The sequence below is a fragment of the Bos indicus x Bos taurus genome, chromosome 3, assembly GCF_003369695.1.
Source record: "Bos indicus x Bos taurus breed Angus x Brahman F1 hybrid chromosome 3, Bos_hybrid_MaternalHap_v2.0, whole genome shotgun sequence".
Taxonomy (NCBI): domain Eukaryota; kingdom Metazoa; phylum Chordata; class Mammalia; order Artiodactyla; family Bovidae; genus Bos; species Bos indicus x Bos taurus.
Window position 1 is genome coordinate 80,986,673 of NC_040078.1, and position 23,486 is coordinate 81,010,158.

General features: G+C 40.3%; 1 protein-coding gene across 1 annotated transcript in view; it reads right to left on the reverse strand.

Moving 5' to 3' along the window:
- Positions 1-23,486, reverse strand: part of CACHD1 (cache domain containing 1) — a 232,163-nt gene that overhangs the window by 66,976 nt on the left and 141,701 nt on the right. Inside the window, exon 4 of the mRNA XM_027537021.1 lies at positions 12,425-12,531. Coding sequence (XP_027392822.1) covers positions 12,425-12,531 — 107 coding nt within the window. The remainder of the gene's footprint in view (positions 1-12,424; positions 12,532-23,486) is intronic.

Here is a 23,486-nt window from a genome sequence, read left to right on the forward strand (position 1 = left end):
CCAGTGCTATTTTGCACTTTCTACTTAATTCAGGCTGGCTCTTAGGAACTAAAAGGGAGACCTTGATAAATCAGAAGGACTGGGAATAAGAAGCCATGGTTTTAAGTCCCAACTTTTTATCCAACATCCAAAGGCATCTTTCTAAAATGGAAATCAAATCCCACCATTGACTTCCTTAAAACTGTTCAAAGGGTTTCCACTTAACTATGCCTAGTATTAAATCCAAACCCCATCAGTCCTTTCCTACTCCCCAGCCTCACCTTTTCCCCTTTCAACCTATTGGATATTGAGAGCTATTTCTTTTAGTGTTGTACATATGCCCATCGTTTTGCACTGGTATAACCACCTTCTCAGAGAGACCTTTGCTGACTACCCTGCATTATTATTCTCCCTCAGAGCACGCAGTATTTTCCTTCACAGCAAAGCTTAATAAGTTTAATGTATTTGTTTTTGTCACTATTAGTGCCATACGTCTTACACAGAGGAGTTGTCAGTCCCAGAAGGGCAGGGGCCAAGTATTCACATCCCCAGAGCCTGGCACAAGCCCAGTTTTGGGGAAGCACTAGGGGTCAGTATCTGTTGGGCAATGAAGACCTTGCCAAAGGCTCTTCACTTCTGTCCCCATAAGATTTCACAATCTGCATCAGCAAAGTAGATTTGAAAAAGGTGTTCCTAAAGACCCTTTAGAAGCCCAGAGATAAATGGTAAGAGGACCAAGGATAAAGGCTCCATTCACTTTAGCATTGACTCTTTCTTACACGTCCTAGGCCAATTATAAGCGAACGTGAAGAATTTTGCCATACTCATTGGCTTATTTTTCCTTTGAGAAATTGTCATCAGATAAATGGCTGAAAAACTGTGCCTCTTCTCTCTGCAGGTACTCTTTATTTCCCGTCTACTGGGTCTCAACATCCGCCTGCATACAGTGTACTGAACTATCTGTGGGTAATTCTAACATATGGGCCCCAGAGTCCACAGTCCCCAAATATTTTCCTTCCAATTTCATCCTCTACATCTGATCGGTTCTGACATCATTGGCCTTGCCAGTAAAAACAAAACCAACCACGTCCCCAGACTCCTTACCTGGGCGTTTTCTTTAACGCTTAGTCCACCATGTCAATGAGAAAGAAATGGATTACAAACTGTGTGTAGTTGGGCGGTGTCTTCTGTTTTCTTAACAGGGTTATTCAGCAGAGGTATGGACAAAAGGAAAATGCTCTGTAATAGAAAACTTTTGCTTCCACTTGGAAGAACTCTGGACTTTCTGATGTGCAGCCCAATACTGCTCAACAAAGCACCCAGAGCTGTCTACCTCCCACAGCTTGCCAAACGTAAAACACAAGAGCTGTCCTAAATACACAGAGTTGCAGACACACAAAAACACACATACTTTCCCAGCAGACCAGAAATTACATAGTACCTCTCAGTAGTACTCCATGCAATAGCAATCCTTTGGGAGGGGAATCAAATAAATTAACATCCCGAGCACCGCAAACAAAATTTCTGGCATTATACCCTATTGCACCTTTCCAATTCCTACTCCTTGCTTACATCCTGAGTATCAATTTACCATGTATTCAGGAGGGGCCGTATTTCACAGACCCCCAGACACTGTTTATCCTATTCCAGAGGGGGTAAGCATATCAAGTGACCACATACCAGCCACTTTTGAGGCTTCCCAGGTGGTTCTAGTGGTAAAGAATTCACCTGCCAATGCAGAGAGATGCAGGTACAACCCCTGGGTTGGGAAGATTCCCTGCAGTAGGAAATGACAACCCACTCCAGTATTCTTGTCTGGAAAATTCCATGGACAGAGGAGCCTGGCAAGTTACAGTCCATGGGGTCATAGAGAGTTGGACACGATTCAGCATTGAGCATGCACGGGCACTTTTAGCTATGTTATCTTAGTTAATTCTTACAACAACCCTATGAGGTAGATTTTATTATTCAGGAAACCAAGGCATATTGAGGTTAATTTTTTCAAGTATATAATAGCCAGCAAAAGCCAAACTTATGGAGTTTCACCAAAGAGATACTGTTATTCCCATTTTAGAGCTAAGAATATTTTGGCTCAAAGTGAGGAGTGACGTAAGCCTTGAGCCTGGAATGGGATCCATGTAGTCCTCTCATTCTCCCAGCACACTGATCATGTCAGCTAAAGCCCATTGCCACAGTTAGATTAATGACAGCTGACCCAGCTATCTCACTGTTTACTTCAGTTTAATACTAAGGAGAGGACATCCACAAGTCTCTGACTCTGTTCCAAGCTCACAGTTCATCCTGTCCACTCTGTTAATTACATAATGTAAAATAACCAGTCCATTTTATCCTTGATTCAGTTGAGACAGCCTGGTCATGGGCTTAGATAATCTAGAACAAATTTCTGAGCCAATCCAAAATCAGCACAGGATACACTGCTCTGTCTACCTTCGTTTCCAGTAGACCATTTCCAGTGGACTCAAAGGTCAAGGTCATCTCCAAACACTCATGGAAGGAATAAGAGAAAATTAACGGAGATGGAGTTCTCAAGTCAGGCTGATCATTACAATCAGCTCCTGAAGCCTCAGATTCCCAAGCTTTACCAAGCCAACATTCTGATTCACTAGGTCTGGGTTGAGGGGCCAACTAATAGGTATTTCTGACAAAGCACTTAAGGTGCCCCTGATGATCAGCCAGGTTTGGGACACTCAACCAGGATGGGAAACGCCATTGTCTTATCTGTTTCCTTAACTTCAGTTGCTTCCTAGACTCCGTCATCTTCAACATATAAATATTTTCAAGCCGCTCTAAAAGTATTATCATGATTTCCCTGATGGTTCAGTGGCTAAACTCCATGGTTCCAATGCAGGGGTCCCAGATTTGATCCCTGGTCAGGGGACTAGATCCCACATGCCGCAACTAAGACCAGGTGGAGCCAAATAAATTTGTTGTTGTTCAGTTGTGTCCAGCTCTTTGTGGCCCCATGGACTGCAGCAAGCCAGGCTTCTCTGGTCTTCACTATCTCCCAGAGTTTGCTCAAACTCATGTCCATCGAGTTGGTGATGCCAGTCAAACACCTCATTCTCTGTTGCCCCCTTCTCCTCTTTTTCCGCATCAGGGTCTTTTCCAGAAAGCAAGCTCTTTGCATGAGGTGGCAAAAGTATTGGGAGCTTCAGCAAGCATCAGTCCTTCCAATGAATATTCAGGGTTGATTTCCTTTAGGATTGACTGGTTTGATCTTCTTTCTGTCCAAGGGACTCTCAAGAGTCTTCTCCAGCCCCACAGTTCTCTTTATAGTCCAACTCTTACATTCATACATGACTACTGGAAAAACCATAGCTTTGACTAGATGGGCCTTTGTCAGCAAAGTGATGTTTCTGTTTCTGCTATTTAATACGCTGTCTTGGTTTATCATACATTTTCTTCCAAGGAGTAAGAGTTTTTTAATTTCATGGCTACACGCACTGTCTGCAGCAGTTTTGGAGCCCATGAAAATAAAGTCTATCACTGTTTCTATTAAAAAGGTATTATCAGCAGAACCTTCCCTATATCTGATCCCCTCCTGAGTTATCAATGACCTTTTACCTTTTCTATGCCAATCAACTTGGAAGAGTGGTCCCCATGGATTCTTAATTTCTTGTTCCCCCATTCATCCCTCATCTAGCCAATTTCCTCTCTCCATGGCCCCTCCCACTTTTGGATGATCTTGGCTGCCCCCCAGTTTCTCTTCTCTCAGGCTAACCACCCTTCCATCTGTTCTCCACAAAGCTCTCTTGCCTGCTCTGCTTAAAGTCTTCAACTGCTTGACTTCAAGCTAAGAAATGAAAACCAAACCAAACTTCTCACACTGACATACAAGGTCCATTAAAATCTGACTTAGTGCTACCTTCCTTTTCCGTTACTTATTCCCTCTTACACAGCGACCTGTGCTGGATGCACTTTTTATAGATTTGGAAATGAGAAATGTGTTTGGTACTCAGCTTGAGAGCATTCAGCACGGTGTCATACTATATCTGTTGATTTTTCTCATCCCAAGTGCCTTCAATATACATAAGACAAGGTTGTGAGCTCTGTGAGGGGAGGAATTCTGTCTTAACTACCCTGGTGTCTGCCACAGTAACTACTGTAAAGTTGTCACAGGAGAGAAACTTATTATGAGGGAGAAAGAGAGTCAGGATTGGTTCTGGTCTCAATCCTTGGTAACGAGCAAAAGGAAGCTGCTGCTAACTGATATATGGAACATGGCCCACGGAGGTGGTTTGGGTGGGAAAAGAGAGAAGATTGTGGGTTTGGTCAAGAGTTTGATGTGTCAGTAGGTAGAATATAGTGTTGAGGAGACATCTCTTCATTTTAAACCATCTGTCATAAGGAGGCATCAGACTAGGAGTCAGGACACGGACGTTTAGTCACGTTAATACCAACATTTTTTTGTTTGACTTTACGTAGATCAGTTAACTTCTCTAGGCCTGTTTCTCATTTATATAATACTGACAAATATTTTCCCTTGGTATCCATGGTAAGAATAAGGCAAAAGTATAAGATGGTTTATGAGGTACCAAAGAGTAACAGATTGATTTTCCTGTGTGCATTGTATGTTTGAAATCACCGCAGTTAGTTTCATGAAAATAATACTATTCATCTGGGTAGTCTGTTTCAATAGTCTCCATATACCTGAGACATTTATACGTGCTGATTTCCTAAGCTAGGACAACCAGTTCTGATTTATAGCATATCACATATACATTCTATTCTTCACTAAGGTTGTTTCAAAAGCCTTGGTTATTCCATTATAAAGATGAGACAACAAAGTACAAAAAAAATCCTAGTTCTATTTATTCAATAAGCATTTACTATGTACCTTCTGGGCTTCCCTTGTGGCTTAGCTGGTAAAGAATCTGCCTGCAATGTGGGCGACCTGAGTTTGATCCCTGGGTTGGGAAGATCTCCTGCAGAAGAGAAAGGCTACCCACTCCAGTATTCTGGCCTGGAGAATTCCCTGGAATGTATAGTCCATTGCGTCCCAAAGAGTCTGACACGACTGAGCGACTTTCACTTTCCTATGTACCTTCTATGGGCCAGGGCCTGGATTGAACACTTGGCATACAAAAAATAAATGAAAAGGAGAAGAGCATCAAACAGATGTCCAACATAAAAGTTAAAATTCTATAGTAAGAATGGATCATAGAGTAAAGTAATAAAGAGTTGTGACTGGGCTGACACAACTCTGAAGGGCCACCCCCACCTCTAAGTTCCCTTGGGGTGGCTGAGGACTCCACTGAGGCTGTACCCCAGCCCATCTTCTCCTACTGCTCAATCCTGTCTCTCCCTTTCCCCACAGATTGCCAACCTCCATCTCAGAGTCTGCTTCCTAGTAAACCCAACTTGCTACAAAAGACAAGGAATTCTTACCTAATAAGAGTGAAGTATAGAGAAGTGATAGAAACTAGGGATTTGGAGAAAGGAAAGGGATTCCTTGAGGATACAGCTCAGAGGTCACAAGGAAGTGAGAGAGCAGAAGATGAAATTGAAAGGCCTCCATTGTTATTTGGAAGGTTGAGGGAAGCAATCAGAGATTTTTGAGAAATGGAGTTATAGAGTGAGTACTTTAGCATATCTACCATGTGCAGAATACATTGAAAATGAGGAAGAATAAGAGAAGGGAAACTTTGGGGCAGATTTCTACATTAATTTGTCTTCTAGAAAGGCAATGAAGATTTAAATCTATGGTACTGAAGTGGAGAAAACAAAGGGGATTCAAAACACATCTTTGAACTATGGAATTTAAGCCAAGTTTCCCTTTAATGAAAAGGATGATGAGATCTACATTACAAGTGGGTGTGATGAGCAGGAAGAGGGACACACAGGTAAATGCCCTACTCAGGTGACTTCATTCACTTATGCTCTCATTTGGTCAAAGCTGTTAAAGCCTGAAGTCTCAGGTAGAAAAAGGTGAGGAAGAATTCCCAGTGTAACCAGGAGAGGGTACCAACAATATATTCCAGATTGGGGAGTAAGTTTAGAGGAAAGTGTTCTTGCTTGTTTGATGGTTTAATTTTTGAGGTAGCTACCGGATTATCATAGAGAAATATGTGTCCTGAAGTTGGTTCCTCAATAAATAAACTCAGAAACAGGCCACAGCTGGAGACAGAGATTTAGAATTGAGTAGCATGTGGTGGGAGCAGGAGTTCTGTATAAATGGAGAACATTCAGGGAGATAACAGTGAGGGGAGGAAGGTGGTGAAGAGAGGACATGCGGGGACATCCACCATAGGAAAAAAGAGCCCAAGAAGAGGGATGATAAGGACTGGACAGAGGCGTCTGGGGATAAATGGCACAGAACAATTTTATAGAAACTAAGGAGGGTAAAGTTTCCTAAAAGGAAGCTTTCATGCCAACTGCTGTATAGCAGTCATGGGAAACCGTGGAGGGGTCACTTGAGATCCCAAGGAGCAATGAGGACTTCCCTGAGCAATGTGGCTCAGTGGGAAAGCATCTGCCTGCAACGTGGGACGCCTGGCTTCAACGCTTGGGTTGGGAAGATCCCCTGGAGGACGGCACGGCAACCCACTCCAGTATTCTTGCCTGGAGAATCCCAGGGACAGAGGAGCCTGGTGGATGACAGTACATAGGGGCGCAAAGAGTCAAAAGCGACTGAAGCGACAACGTACATACACACAAGGGAGCAAGGATATAGTGAAAAACCAGGACAATCTCAATGTTGAACTGGAGTAGATTGGTTGATTTAACATTGTTACACAATTATACATTGCTACAACAATAGAGACTTTGGAGAAGTATATTTGTTTTCATAGACATATAAGAATATACAGAATATATTTGCTAAGTAAAAAACAACAAAAAAACCCAGGCTGTATTCATTATGATCACAGGTATTATGGAAAGTGTATATATACACATGAGAATCTATGTGGCTAGTAAAATCTTCTGAAATCAGTGTAATAGGATTGTTGTAAGAAACCTAGAAGACGAGACTCCAAAGTAGCTCACAGTAGAAGAATAGAACTTGAAGAGGAATCAAAGGGAAGAAAGGTTCCCTTTGTTTGTGTACTTAGTTTTATGTATATACATATGTACACCCATCACCATACATGAATGTAAATGGAATCATAACCTCAAGAGTCTAGATTTCTAAGTGATTGAATAGTTTTTTAAATAATTACCACATCTTTTATGATACTATCTCAATCACAAAGCTGGATTAATTAGGCATACAAAATCCTAGAAAGTCCTAGCTTGATTGATTTTATTCTTTTTTTTTTAGGTAGAACATAGCTTCACATTGCATTGGAATTAGCATTTTAACAGATGATTTTCAAGTCATTTTAAAGAAAAACAAAAAACCTACAGCACATAGCCAGTGCTTTTCATTCAAAGAAGGAAGTGATGAAACCACTGAAATTAGCAGTTTGGTCCACAGCCTCCAGTGCCCATCTGGACCTCCTGCAGCATTTACTGCTGTAACATGACTTATAAGCGCCTCTTTCACCCCATGAATCCTGTTTCTCAGTGAAGATGGCAACGTGACCAAGATCGAAGTTTCCAACTTCAAATGCTCTTTAAATCAAACACAATAAAGAAAGTCCAGACACCCTTTCTTTCGGTGAGAAAGAGTAACTCTCACTTCCACTCTCATCTCAATTGCGTAACTCAAGAGAGCAAGAGGCAACTTTCCTTGGACTCTTCAAATAAACTCTCTTTAGGGATCAGGCTATGCACAAGAAAATAGCTCAGCAGGAATTTAAGAGAGACAGAGAGAGAAAGTGAGAAACTAGGGATAAAAGCAGGAAAGACCCTGAGCAAAACATGACCCATACCATCATGTAACACATGCACTATTGAACGTCAGCTATTTGTATGGAATCAGGGACAGGAGTCAATTTAGAAAGTAGAGATGTGGTGGGGTCATTTTAAGACAAAGAATACACGTGTGTTGGATGGATGGACACATGACCTAGTTTTGGATAAATGAAGCTAAGAATGGTTTACAATTTATGTGAGTCTGTTTCCAGCTAGTCTGAGAGGCAATCTGAAACTGTGTTATCAATTAGGAACCCATTGATGGATTATATACAGACTGAAAGAGCCTGAGGCTGGACATTTTACAGATGTAAATATCAGACATGTGATAGCCTAGAAAGCACATTAATTCTGCTCTGAAAAGGGGCATGAGCCAGAGAGGAGGGGAAGGGGGAGCTGTGAGGTCACCCTCCCCCATCTCCCACTCCTCTCATATTACAAATGACTGTTCAAGAATGTGGACTTTGGCTGTAGCCACTGCCCGGTGCAATGTCACAAAACTTCAAATACGAGCAAGTCCGTTCTCAAATACCTGAATACTGCCAAAAACGGCTTGTAAATCTAGCTGCATCAACTGTGCTGAGAACAACTCTTGTCAGTTAGGGTGTTATACCAATCTTTAGGACGTGATCTTGGAAACAGCCAAATTCAATATCTGATCTCTAACAATCTACCTCTTCCCTGAACATCCTCATTCTCCCCATCTTTCCCTTGACAAATAAAGACTGTAATAAAACAGCATTTGGTCAGGATCCCCAATCATGTGCAGCTGAGTTCTACTCTAAAACCTCTATCACAGAAGGAAATCTTAGTGTAACTAATAGGTTTTCAGTGCCTCCTCCAACACGCTCTCCCTGTCTCCTAGCCTCACTCTCAGCTGAGGGTCTCTTGCTTCCTAATTCTCTGAGAAAACACAATCACTATTGCAGGTCATGCTCCCAAGTTCCTGACATCACATTGGTCATTATGGGCATTCCACACACTTCCTCCTTCTTCCTCCTTCCCATTAAGAATGAATGCTCTGTGCATTTCCATCTTCTACTTGGAATCCCACCATCTCTTGCCTAATCAAGGGTAAGGCTGTAGCAACTATCTCTTTTCATGTCTCTCTTTTATCTACTGAATCATTCCCTTTGGCACATGACCTTGCCATAATTTCTCTCAATTTAAAAATATCATCTATACTCCATGTGGCCCTCCAGCTTTCCATTCAGCAAACCTTTGGAGTTCATGTGCTTAGCATCTCCTGCTCCATTCTTAAGAGCCTGAGCTGATGAAGATCAACCTTTCTTTTACTCTACGATTCCAGCAAACAACCTTTGTCAAATTCACCAGTTAATTGGTGTTTATGTTGCTTAATTTCATTTTCTCAAGAGCCTTCATCTTACTAAGGGCCTATTTAGCACAGTTGACCTCTCCCCCTGTCTTGAAACACTTTTGTCCTTTGGCTTAAGGCTCTCTTGGTCCTCCTACCAGACTGATTGCTATCTTAGATTCCTTTACTGCTTCCTCTTAGAGTGAACTCTAAGTTGTAAAGTGTCCCAAGACTCAGTCTTTGGACCTCTTGTCATTATTTTTTCCCCATGGCCACTTGTTGTATGATCCTACTGAGTCTCATGATTTAAGTATTACCTATACACAATGAATTTAAGTGATGAATGTCCAGTCTGGCCCATTCTCTGGACTCCAGACTTGTCTGGGTTTCCCTGATAGCTCAGTTGGTAAAGAATCTGCCTGCAATGCAAGAGACCCTGGTTCAATTCCTGGGTTGGGAAGATCCACTGGAGAAGGGATAGGCTACCCACTTCAGTATTCTTGGGCTTCCTTTGTGGCTCAGATGGTAAAGAATCTGTCTGCAGCGCAGGAGACCTGGGTTTGATTCATGGGTTGGGAAGATGCCCTGGAGAAGGGAAAGGTTACCCACTCCAGTATTCTGGCCTGGAGAATTCCATGGACTGTACAGTCCATGGGGTTGCAAAGAGTCAGACACGACTGAGTGGCTTTCACTTTGGGCTTCCCTGGTGGCTCAGATGATAACAAATCTGCCTGAAATGCAGGAGAACTGGATTCGATCCCTGGGTCAGGAAGATTCCCCAGAGAAGGGAATGGCAAACACTCCAGTGTTCTTGCCTGGAAAATTCCATGGACAGAGGAGCCTGGTGGGCTACAATCCATGGTGTTGCAAAGAGTCGGACATGACTGAGTGACTTTGACTCACGATACACAATGAATCTAAGTGATAAATGTCCAGTCTGGCTCATTCTCTGGACCCCAGACTTGTATACACCACTGTCTATGAGACATTTTCCCTTGGATAACTTTTCTAAAACTGAGATGTTGACTCCTTTCCTCCCACAGAAACCTTCTCTTTCTCACCTCCCCATCAACTCTGTCATTCTTGTTGATAAAGTCAAATATCTTGGAAGTCCTTCCCAACTCTTCTCTTATTCTTAAACATTCTGTACTGGGCACAACTGGGAAAGGAAAAGAGAGCAAATACTGAATCTGGGAAATGAAAGACTCAGGTTCCAGCTCTCTGCCCTGAGCCACCCTTGGAATCTCCCATTAGAATGTCTCTGCCCATTCCATGCCCTTCTCTACTCACTTCAATTATGTTTTTATGAAAAGTATTTTCACTGAATTCTCTTTCTAGTAGTAAATCCCACCTGCTCCAGAAGGTCTCCAGATTCTTCGACCAATTTTTTTTAAATGACTGAATTCATTATATATTGGTCTAGACAAGAAGTGCCTGGCAGATTTAGGTTGCATCATTTAGCTAACAGCTATAGTTTTTTAATCCCTAAGCAACATAAAGCTTACAGTTCTTTCTTTCCAGACCTAATAGATTACCTGGTTTGTGTATACAATGCCCAAAGACTAGAATTCTTCCTCTGAACCAATACTGGGTAGGGCTCTAAAAGTAAATATTCTGGGTCTCTGGCTTTTCTCTTGGCTTATACATGTTTCCTGGAGACCTGGAATCTGGGAAATACACTTCTTCATGTATAAGGATTAAATCTTTTATTTCTCCAGTGATGAGGGAAGTCTTAGGACCATTCTGAGCCTCAGAATGTTCCTTGGTAAAATCCTAGGACTGAGATTGGTAGGTAATTTCTAAAGGCATTTCTAGCTTTTATTTTTTAATTAATTTATTTTTAATTGAAGGATAACTGCTTTACAATATTATGTTGGTTTCTGCCATACATCAACATGAATCAGCCACAGGTATACATATGTCCCTCCCTCTTGAACCTCCCTCCCACCCCATCCCACTCCTCTAGGTTGTCACAAAGCCCCATTTGAGTTTCCTGAGTCATACAGCAAATTCCCACTATTTTACACATGGTGATGTATATGCTTCCATGCCACTCTCTCCATTCAGCCAACCTCTCCTTCCCCTGCTGTTTCTACAAGTCTGTTCTCAATGTCTGGGTCGCCATTGCTGCCCTGCAAATAGGCTCATCAGCATCATCTTTCTAGATTCCACATACATGCATTACTATATGATATGTGTTTTTTCCTTTCTGATTACTTCACTCTATGTAATAGGCTCTAGGTTCATCTACCTCATTAGAACTGACTCAAATGCATTCATTTTTATGGCTGAGTAATATTCTGATGTATATGTGTACTACAGCTTCTTCATCCATTCATCTGTTGATGGACATCTAGGTTGCTTCCATGGCTTAGTATTATAAACAGTGCCAAAATGAACATTGGGGTACATATGTCTTTTGCAATTATGATTTCTTCAGGGTATATGCCCAGTAGTGGGATTGTTTGGTCACATGGTAATTTTTTATTCCTAGCTGTTTAACACTTCCAGTTTTTAAAAGGTGAAGCCTTCAGGTTCTGAGGCCCATCACCCAACAGCTGTATACAAGACAGAGTGAGAAATGTAGATCGGAACTCTAGGGCAAGAAAGCAGAGACAGGGTGCCAGTTTGAAGCTATATGTAACCGTGTGCACACATGTCCTAACCTTAGTAGTAATTACTATTGCATATGACCGAGTTCCGACCAGACCAATAAGAAATTTCAACATACAGTCAGTTGCCCATATCCACGGATGTGAAATACACAGATTTAAAATGTCAACTATATTCTTTATACCTCACCATATATGTAAGGGACTTGTGTGTCTGCAGATTTTGGTATGAATGGGGGCTCCCTGGAACCAAGTATCTGCAGATACTGAGGGATGGCTGTACAGCATCATGGCACTGTTCTGTAGTAGGAAAGTAACTTCATCATTCTTCAACTGCCCCCTCAAATTAAGAATTATGAACAGGGAATACAAATGAAATTCAACACTTTCTAAATGCAGAGACAATTGGGTCTCGAAGGTAACCTTTAAATGTGAATCTGCTAACAAATGAGATAATAGATTAAGAATCTAGCAAGTCACATGGCATAGTTCACAAACACAGATGTAATACAGTGAATGCTCAATGTATGTCTGCTTTATTTTCTTCTTCCTTTCCCTCCTTCGAGGGTCAGCTTGCCAGAAAGAAATACCTAACTTTAAGAACATATTTTTTTTCTTTCAAACTAAATGTAAAGCAATACATTTATTCAAAAATGTGGTGGAAAACAGTTCACCTTTATGAAGTCAAGAGATTACTAACCTGAATTTAAGTCTCGTCCTGGATTGAAGGCCCGGCTATTAACAGTAGTAGATAGTCGATCACAACTAATTGTTCTAGATACATTGGTATTAAAGTTCCCATCAAATCTGAAACAACAGAAGAGAATCAGCAATATTTATCTGGTCCTTATTCAATTCAGAAAACAAACAAAAGTTAATAGTTCAAATACTGTGTACAGAATAGGTCAGCTCATGAATAGTAAAATTACAATTTAAATATTTTTAAAAATCACTTCAGAGTAGTGTGGACAAACCCAACATCTGCATCTAAAGGTTTTAGAAATCAAAATAAATTCTAAGAAGATTAAAAAAAAAAATCCTTCAAGACAACTTTCCCTGCAGTGAATGACCAGGTACTGTTAATGAAATCATACAGAAAATAGATTTGACAAAATTTAGACCAGAATGACAAACATTCAGACTTAAGCTCTGGTGTGACATGTGAAAAAATTCTTTAAATTATTCTGTCTGAAAACCAATGACCAAGCATAAAAACAGACAGTAGTGAAGGAGAAGGAATGGCTGTGGAGTAGGAAAGATCTAGATTTGAATCCTTGCTCTGTCACCATTACATGTGTGAACTTGCATAAATTGTACAATCTGTCTGAGCCCCAGGTTTCTTATCTGAAAAAAAAAAAAGAAAAAACATTTTCCAAAGCTGTGAGAAGGCTGTAAACAACGTACCACAGTTCCTCTCATGATAAATGATACACAGCTTGCACGTTTCAGGCTGTAATATAGATGAGGCCAAGGTCTTTCCTGATTTCTAATGGGAGTGCAAGGCTGAACCTAGAGTTAGAACAGTGCTAAGTCTCTGGCTAGTAGCTGATCAATAAACACAAATATAATTATGACTCATTTCCCAGGGCAAACAATCTACAAGAAAATAATAATAAAATCTACTGACTCATATAGTCACTAAGACTATTTTCCAGTGAATTTTATCCAGAAGTAATAAATCCAAGTAATTTTAATTTACAGGTAAATTAAAGAGATTTAGCTTTGTTCTAACTCTAGGTTCAGCCTTGCACTCCCATTAGAAATCAGGAAAGACCTTGGATTTATTACTTGGATTAAAATTAAATCCAATAATCCAATAATTTTCTCTTTTTCTCCAAAAGAGAAAACTCTAGAACTTCTAAATAAGCTATTTTGGATTTCAGATACTGAGATGATTCATGAAGGTTCTAAGAGTTACCTGTAAATAAACTCAATCTGAAATTAGGTCTTTAAAAACTAGTGTTAAATGTGTATCTCTGATTATAAATATCATTAATGAAATTTCATTAACACGGGTAGAGAAGTTCTTACAACGCTGAAGAAACACTCCTAAAAATCAAGATCCACTTTATCATTCACGTGAATGTTGATTTTATGGATCTTTTTTATAAGAATTATTAAATTGAACTGGCTGTATAAGCAATGGGGCTGGGTTTTCAAAGGGTATGCTGGGTTCCAAAGCAGTTTTGTTTCGATACCTATCATCCCAAAAGAGGAGACCTTTTAAGAGATCTTAAGAGACTCTTTAGTCCAGTCTCTCATCCAGTATAGAATTATATCAACACTGTCAACTGTGCCTCCAAGGATGCAGTTGCTTTACAAGTGTGGTCACTCTTCCTTGGACCTGCTCCAGTTTGTCTAGACGAGAAGATTGCTGCCTCAAAAGCCACAGATGGAGAGAAAAGAAGAGATTAATACATCAGCAGCTGCCAGAGTGTATGCTGGCAAAGCAACATAGTCTCACTGTCCTCTCTTGTTTTAGTATTTAACATCTGTGAAGCAAGAGTAGCATTAGACAAGGAACTCACTTGCTCTCCATGCACTAGATGGTCATATTAAATCTATTCCCTCACATACTTTTTAAATTAAAGACACGTAATATTTAGGCTTTGTGGCCTACAAGGTCTCTGTCACAATGACCAACTTCTGCCATTGTAGTGTGAACGCAGCCAAAGAGAATTTTTAGAGGAATAAATTTGGCTGTATTCCAGGAAAACTCAATTTTCAAAAATAGGTGGTGTACCACACTTGTTTCACCATCTCTGATCTAGACTGGGGCAGTCCTACAGAATTTTCTGAGATGATGAAAATGTGTCATTTTTGCACTGTTCAATATGGTAGCCACACGTGACTACTGAGCACTTGAAATGTGGCTACCGTAACTGAGAAACTAAATTTTCAATTTTGCTTAACCTTAATTTAAATGTAAACAGTCACCAAATAGTGGCTACCATGTTGGACAATGCAAGTCTAGAAGGTTCTCCTGATTGTCTAATCATCCTTCAAGTCTTTGTTCACTTATCACTTCCCCTGAAAAACTGGATTGTGAATGCTTTCCTAGTCTATGTGAAGTGTTTCCATCTTCTCTCAGGGCAAGTGCATAATTTTAAATTTATGGATCCATTTGTATATGTCTTTTTAATTGGACAATACTTATAAATGTTTTTAATGGGTGGCTTTTTATGGTTCAGGCCATATGAACAGACAAAATCCCCTTGAGAGCAGATCACATGTTTGTCGGTTTTATTCACCACCATGTGTGTATACATATATGTATACGTGTGTGTGTGTGTACATAAAACACTAAGCATTGTTCTTGTCAAAAGCAAGCACTCATATTAACTGATCGTCTATGAACATTCCTCATATGTGCTTAGTCCTATTTTGGATTCTTGCAAAAGGCTCCAGAGGTCTAACAACTGAGGACCATCCCTCAGATAAATGGTTCCTAATTATCTAAAGTCTAAGCCCCATCAGAATCACCTGGCAACATGTTGGAATGCAGATTCCTGGGCTCTACCCTGGAAGATTCAGATTTAGTGAGTCTAGGGTAAAGTCCTCCCTGAAATCTGACTTTGACAGCCTCCTGAGGGGTAAGAAGCCCTCCAATCCTATCATGTAGATTCCTTTAGAAATAAGGCAGTACAAAGGCTTTCCAGGAACTTCTCCCTATGCCTCAAAGAGACCAAGGACAGAGGACCTTTCAGTTTGAAGACAGCAGAGGAATTCTTGGGTATGCCTAAAACTCATAACTGGACTGTGCTATACTAATTACAAACCTTTTTCACACCTACCTATCTCCCAGTTGAGGAAAGTGACACCAAGGAACACATTGCAAATCAGGGACCTAAAAAAGACTTGACTAGATCATCACTACCTCCCTGTCCAAGGATGAGGCACATGTATTGTTTTATTTAAGTGACACATAAAGAACTTGTTAAAGGGGATGGGCAACTCAAGAGAGCTACTGACAACTTCTTCCAGAAGTGTAAGCCTGAAGAGAGCCCTCTTTCCCTGGATGGAGTCTCTATGGCCAGGACCTGTGCCATCAGCCTCAACTCTGGGGAGGGTTAAAATCCAGTGCAGCACACATACAGATTTCTGTGACCACTGTGAAATGATAGTTCACTCCTGAACCAGGGAGACTAGGGAACTATTTTTATGGGCTGTTTTCCTTTCTGTACTGAAAAGATCATCTCTAAGAGCATGAAAGAAAACATTTTGATAACAATAAAACTGCAAGTGACACATTAACGAGAGTAGGTGCTCAGTAAACATTTGTCAGTCAAAAAAAGGTTTCACAATATAGTGCTTGTCATCAATAGCCTGCCCAACCTTCTTTCCCCACTGTGTCCCAACCTATAGTTCTACTCAGATCATAGTTCTAATCAATACATGTTTTTCTGTTGGGTCTCAACTGTGATGCTTTTCATTGTTCATAGTGCCCATTCTACAAAACCAGTTTTCTGATTTTCCTTTTCTGATTTTCCTCCCAGGAAGTCTTCTTGTCAGCCCCAGTCTATGAGGAGCCTTTTCTCCTCTAAACTGACTAGTGCCATCCTGCCTCTTGTGTCCATTTTCCATAATTTTTAAATATTGTTTTATAAACAAGCTTAGCATAATGTCAATAGAGCTGATGTCTGATAGATAGGCTGGTTGGTTTTAGATTCTACTTATATCAAGAAAATACTTATCAATAAAAATTCTAACATAAGGTTTATTATAAACAATGAGCAAATTATCTTACTTATTTTGCCTTCTCCACACACTAAATAAAAGTATAGTAAGAAAAACTGCCAAGATATTTTGTTATGGAAGCCTTATTGTCTAAATTCTACCACCCAGCCCTCGAATGCCCAATTCTCTCTATAACCTGTCGCATATCTGGGAAGTCTTAGTTCTGCCAATGGGATTGTGGGTTATTGAGGATTTAAAGTTCTCTCTCAGGTCCAGTACATTGCTGGGAATGTATAGTTCTCTGTAAGTTTTCTTACTGGTAGCTGACTGCTGTGGAAGGACAAAAAGCTAAGTCACTGAAAAGCTCTGCCTATTTCATTCAATCATATTCAGAGAACATCTGTGATGCAAAAGGAACTGCCACCTGGCAAAAGCATGCTGCGGTCATGTTCAGGAGCATGCCCTCAGATGTACACAGACCTGAACTGGAGTTTGGGTTTAAAATGCTTATTGCTCTCTAACTCTTGCATAGAACTTACATGTTTGCAGCCTACATTTTTCTCATCTATAAGATGGTGATAAAAATTGTATCTATTTTGTAACCGGAAAATAGCTCTGAAGAGCCTTGTACATAGTAAACATTTAATAAATAATAACAATGAATATTAGGTGTATTAGTAATGGTAACAGTTAACAGCTCCCGTGTTACATTGTATCGAGAATATTCCAAGTGTTTTACACAGATTAACTCATCTAATCATTACAAACCTGAGAAAAATACTATTATTATTTCATTTAAAGACCAAGAAACTGAGGCACAGAAATGTTAATTAAGAAGTCCAAGCTTCACAAGATCCTGGGAAGTAACAGGATCAAGATATGAACATATATTCAAGCTCTCCTTTTAAAAGGAGAGCTTTTAAACATATATTAAAACATATATTAAAAGCTCTCCTTTTAATGAATACATTACACTGTATCTCAATAAAATCAATAAATTGTCATTAGCATTATCTAAAACAGCTGAAGTACAATTCAATTCTTTCAAAGAAAAGGATTACTCTAAAGGCTTGTGGGGCTTAGCGGAAATCTTTGCTTTTTACTTAATAGGAAATGACAGTTGCTAAGCATAAGGCTCACAATGGATAGCTGCAGAGAAAGAACTCTATGGACAAAGATGAGGAAGATGGAGAAGATATAATATTAAAGACAGCTATTCTCTATCAATTATAGATAACACCGATTTTTAAAATGTTCACCACTGGCATAACTTTGGAATGTTCCACTTTGGGGTTACTTTTTATTACCGCACTCCAGAAAAGCCTCAAGGTCCCTTTCCATTCAAATCTGAATTTGAAAGGTTTCTGAAATCTGAGAGGTTTCAGGGCAGCAGAGGTGGCTATAAGTTCCAGATGGACAGAAGAGTCAGCATGTCCACTCTCCACATAGAGAAGAGACACAGCTCATAGCAATTTCTCTCCTTTTCCTGGTGTTAACATTCTCCTCTGGGAGAAAGAACCAGGCATTCTGGTCATCTGATGACTTAAACAAATGGCTTATGTACACCAAAGATAAGATAAAAATAGGAGACCAAAAAGAGGAAATTTCACCAAATTCTGAAAATTTTCCATGGGACAGTGAGTTTCAGGTGGGTGCTAAATAACATTACAGACAATGGCCACAAATGTGAGCAACACATAAAACCATGAAACAGGGCTCAGAGAAGCCCCAGCTGGTAACATGTAAACACACAGCCTTCCAGAGATCAAACCTGATCCCAAAAACCATGTCAAATACCTGAAGACATTCTTTTTCTGAAGAAATCCACCCTGCTGTTTGAGAATTAAATAACCATTTTGCAGGAGAACCTCAGCCAGAGGGCAATATGACCTCTCCTCTAGTTAGCTCACAGACCTAAGTTTACTAGGAAAGGATGAAACAAAATTCAGTTCTTGCTCCCTGGGTAATCCACACATAGTGAATACTAGTGGTTTTAAATTAATTTATTTCTATCAACTGCCAACATTCTGATACTTAAAGGATTCAAGGACAAGACAATCACTCTCCCTTCTCCTGCATGTTCCATGGAATCGTCTAAGTGGCAATGGTTGTACAACCTCTCAATTTTCTTGAGTCTCCTCACACGTGAGGAGCATCCACTCCCCAACTGAATTAACATGAAACACACAGAAACAAACCTCACCCTGTTTCTATGGTTGCTGACATTGCTGATGTGCAGGCAGGGATGGGAGCAGGTGTCAACAGGGGGCTTGGAGATACAGGAGCATGGTGTGTTCCAAGCTGGTGAGTCAGTCGGAAGAAGTAATTTCACGAGCAAAACACCTGTGATTATCTCTCCCCTTCTACTCAGCCACACACACTAATGCTAGCTTCTCTTTTGAACTCCAAATACCCATAGCTTCTTATGGAAAACTCTGAACAAACTTTTTGTTAACCCAGTAAAACTTGCTTAGTGCCATCCCAGTTACCTGAGTTATCTCCAGGCCTCAGTGGAACTGCTGCCTTGCCTAAAACGAGAGTACATTTAATGCACATGTGCCTTTTAGAAAAAATGATTTCTAAGAAGAAATGTACTATTTACCCTGATTGGGAGACTGTGAAAAATGCAAAGTTCATGCTTCTAAACCATTATAAAAACATATCAGTTCTCTTAAGGGTTACCTAAAAGATTTTTCATTGAGAAATACATAAGCTGCCAGTCACATTTATAAAATTTCAGCTTTTATAAGGTCAAGAACTGATAAAATTATAGATTTTCATATAAAATAAACAGGCAACTTATCTTTGCATATGGCCTTTAAAAAAGTCATAACAATAAGAGAATAATCCTATATAAATCCCCTCTAGACTTTCTCTCTAAAAAGGGGAGATATTGGATTATGACTGCTTTCTGTATTTATTTTCATAAGATAAAACTAGGGCCTTAAATTTAGTTTCAAGAGAAATAACTCCATCTTTCCTACCCCCTCAAGTTAAAAAAGAAAAAACTTCCTTCTGGATTTACTTTCATGAACAACTGATCGAAACTGCATCCCGAGGGAGAAAACAGAACTGTGACTCCCACTTTGATCTCTTCCCCATGGAGAAATTCACTCCCTGCCTGGCTTGCAAGATGTTCATTTGATTGACGTTTGCTCTGATGTGCAAACTGCTTTGAACTTCAGACATTTAATTCCCATCAGGCTGCAGTCATTTTTATTCTCCTTCAACAGGATTTACAAGCAGGAGATCAGCAAATGTAGAAGATAAAATAAATTTGCAGAAGCTTTGAATCTTACATCAAAACAGTGTTCAAGTGAGTTCCAATTGGATTTCATTCAGCCTCGGTTCACAGTGTAAATCAACTTTTCAGTGGAGTCCCAGTTTAGAAAGGAAAAGACACAAAAGGGAGAGAGACATACACCAGTCGGGGTTTACTTCCGGAATCTCTTTCTTGGTCTTTGTTTAAATTTCCTATGGAAGGTGATTTGCCAGGCAAATCACTTAAAACCCTGGGTTTTCCTCAACATTTCCAGGCAAAGTCTGACCAATTTATCATGTAGCACAGAAAAACCACACCCACAGTGTGCGTTCCAAGGGTGCTGCTGAAATGTGGTATTGTTCACGGGCACGTTTTAAAGGTAATAATTTAAAAAGCAAATCCCTGTGGATATCTCAGAAGAGCAAGGCTTATGCTGATAGTTGAGTCCATAAATAAAGCCAATATGCTGACAGCTAATGGGGTAGGGAATTTTTTTTACTTGTTTCCTTGTTTTTAATCACTGCTAGAGACAGGCACGAGGGTGTTTCTTTTTTGTAAAAGACCACCACAGTTACACACCATTTCTTGAGGAAGCAAAATCTGGTATGGGCTCAGAAGCTGGTGTGGAACAAATGCGCTGAGGCTTGTGATGGATCTCCCAGTCTACGGCAGACCCTTGCTGCTTGGTGTCACCAGATTACCAAGTTCCATTTTAAGAGCAGCGCACATTTTTGTAGGGGGAGGCGGGGCGGGGCAGGGGGAAAGAAAAGATGGCAAAACCCAGCAGCTACAGGAGACTTGGAAAGGAGGTCCAGTGGTTAAGAGGTTTCCCTGGTGGCTCAGTCGGTAAAGAATCCACCTGCAATGCGGGGGACCCAGGTTCTATCCCTGGGTTGGGAAGATCCTCTAAAGGAGGACATGGCAACCCACTCCAGTATTCTTGCCCAAAGAATCCCCATTGTCAGAGGAGCCTGGTGGGCTATAGTCTATGGAGTTGCAAAGAGCTGGACATTACTGAGGGACTAAGCACATCAGTGGTTAAGACTTCACCTTTCAATACGGGAGGGTGCAGGTTTGATACCTGGTTTGAGGAGCTAAGATCCCACGTGCCTCGTGGCCAAAAAATCAAAACATAAAACAGAAACAGGACTGTTACAAATTCAATAAGGACTTTAAAAAATGGTTCCCATAAAAAAAAAAAAATCTCAAAAAAGGAGGTCTGGACATAAAAAACATCCGAGCAACAGCCCAACAGTGCCTGGTTTACTCAGATATGACAGGGAGACATTTCATTTCACCTCCATTCAACCAGGTTCCCACTCATTCTTTCTGGGAAGTGTCTGCTCTCCAAATATTTGAGCAACACCAGTTGAAAAGAATTAAACAAGAACCCCCTTATCTTCCACTTAACCACCCATGAGAATAAAGTTAAACAAAGAAAGAGCTAAGATAAAAATCAAACATCTGCCCTGGCAAATATTTAAACTCTGTTTGAATGGTGGAGGAAGGGGTAAGAGTGGGGTCACTTCAAAAAGGAACTATCACATTTATAAAGTAAATGATACTCAACTCCCCCCAATGGAGTTTACTTATTCAAACACCTAAATTAATGGGCAAACTGAAAAGCTGTCAAATAACGTGTAATCATGTTCCGAGAAATGGTTTTTCCTTCCATCTCTGCAGAGATTGAAGAGATAAGTCACATTCTTTCTGTTCTTATCAGTAATAAGGATTAAATCTTCAGGGTTCAGCAACCCAGACAGAGTGGAAACAAGGCTGGTTTCGAATGCCCTTGGAAGGTAAGGCTTAGAGCAATCAAGCATCTCTCTCTGTGTGAGGATCTAAGTATCATACAAACCAGTCACATTTCTCTTTCACCATTCCACACCCCTGCCTCCCCACAGCAGATCACTGGCAGAAAGCCCTGCTGTGATCTGTGTTTTGCTTCTAGAATTCCATTTAAACTGCTTTCTCACACAAGCTTGGGAAATGGCAAAGGTGACACCTAGGGGAACTGGAAGTGGATCCACAACCACGTTAAACATTTATCCTTTAACCTTCTTGTTACCAGGTTTGGGCAGGAATGCACGAAGAAGAAAGAAAGAAAGGTATCTGGAAAATAAAAGAGAAAACAGACAGCTGGGCAGAGGAATCCACAGGCTCCCTTTGTGCCATTCCGTAGCCCCCGTCCACCCTACCACTTGACCTCTAACGAGGGCTTCGCACATGTTACAGTTGTTTATATACTTTCTCCGTTGTAAAGAGAGAGATCCTTTCCCATGTTTATCCCTAGAACCTAGCCCAGAGTTTGCCTGTGAAGAGTACAACTGTAGTAAATGCTGAATGACAAAATGCAGAAAACGGAAGAGGCTGAAACTTGCCAGGACTAGAGTCAAGAGCTTGTAAATGCGTATGTTTTCTTCCCACACTTGCACTGGGTACTTAGTAAATAGCAGACAACTGTGAGTGGTATGACACAGACATCAAAGAGAAGCACTAAGAACTTCAGTTAGCAGATGACTGTGGAGATGAACTGGTTCAAATCTGTCAGGCACGTTCATGTTGGAGGAAGACAAGGCTTCTCCAGATCTCTGTTCTGCAGAAGGAACATGAAACATAAGATGTGAAATACTTATGGCTCATGTGTCCTCAAAAGGCATTACTGACTCAGTATTCAAAAGCTAATAAAGCTGTGAGTTGGAAGACAGCTGGGTCCACATCATACCAGACCAGTCTAGTCTCCAAGAAAGATTACGGCACAGTGATTTTTAAATCTTGACCTTCTCTGATACATTTTGGTATTTTTGCACAACAAAAACAGATGAAGACTTCAAGGGAATGCCTCTGTGATAACAGGGTATAGTTCTTAGAGCTGGGCAAAATGTACCAGGCAGTTTCGTTTAGAAATCAGACAGACAGGCAGACAGACAGATAAATGGAAAGAAAGGAGAAGAATTTCAAGACCAACTCTCCCTAAAATCCATAAAAGGCCACTGATGAAAATCAGTATTCTAAGCAGTGTGGCAGGTCTCCTGTCCTTCCTCCAGTGAAGGTTACATAAGGAAAATTCAGAAAGCAGGCCTGTCAGACTCAAATACAGGCGTTTTCTGCTATGAGTGTGCTCATCAATAGTCCTAAAGATACAGATGTGTATCTACATACACATAAGGAAATAACACAAACTCCTGCAGCAACATAGTTTTAAAACAGAAATACAATTGGAATTTGCTATATCGAGGAACTCAAACAGAGGCTCTGTAATAACCTAAAGTGTGGGGTATGGAGGGAGATGGGAGGGAACATATGTATACCTGTGGCTGAGTCCTGTTGATATTTGCAAGAAAACAACAAAATTCTGTAAAGCAACTATCTTGCAATTAAAAAAATAGAGAAAAAAAAGACTGAGAAATATACTAAACAGAGTGTGGAAGCTTCACATTCAGCCAATTTAGAAACTTCAGAGGGTCATACAATAGCCTCAAATGAAACTCTAAGAAGGAATACATAGTTCAGCATTTCAGTTGGCAGATAAGCCATTTCAATTTTACTACTGGTCAAAATAGTTTACCATTAAAAGAAAAAATGGTTTGGAATCAGGAAACCTAGGTTCTACACCCAGCTGCCCTGAGTCTTGACACGACCTCTCTGAGCCTTCATCCTCATGTGCAAAATGGAGGAGGAGGGGCATTGTACCCCACCAGGCTGTCCTGAAGATCATAGGAAGAATGTAATTTAAGTAAAATAATGTTTACAGAAGAAAGTATTTCACTGAAGTTTAAACATATGTAACTCTTTTACATAAGTTAAATATTGTAACTGAATC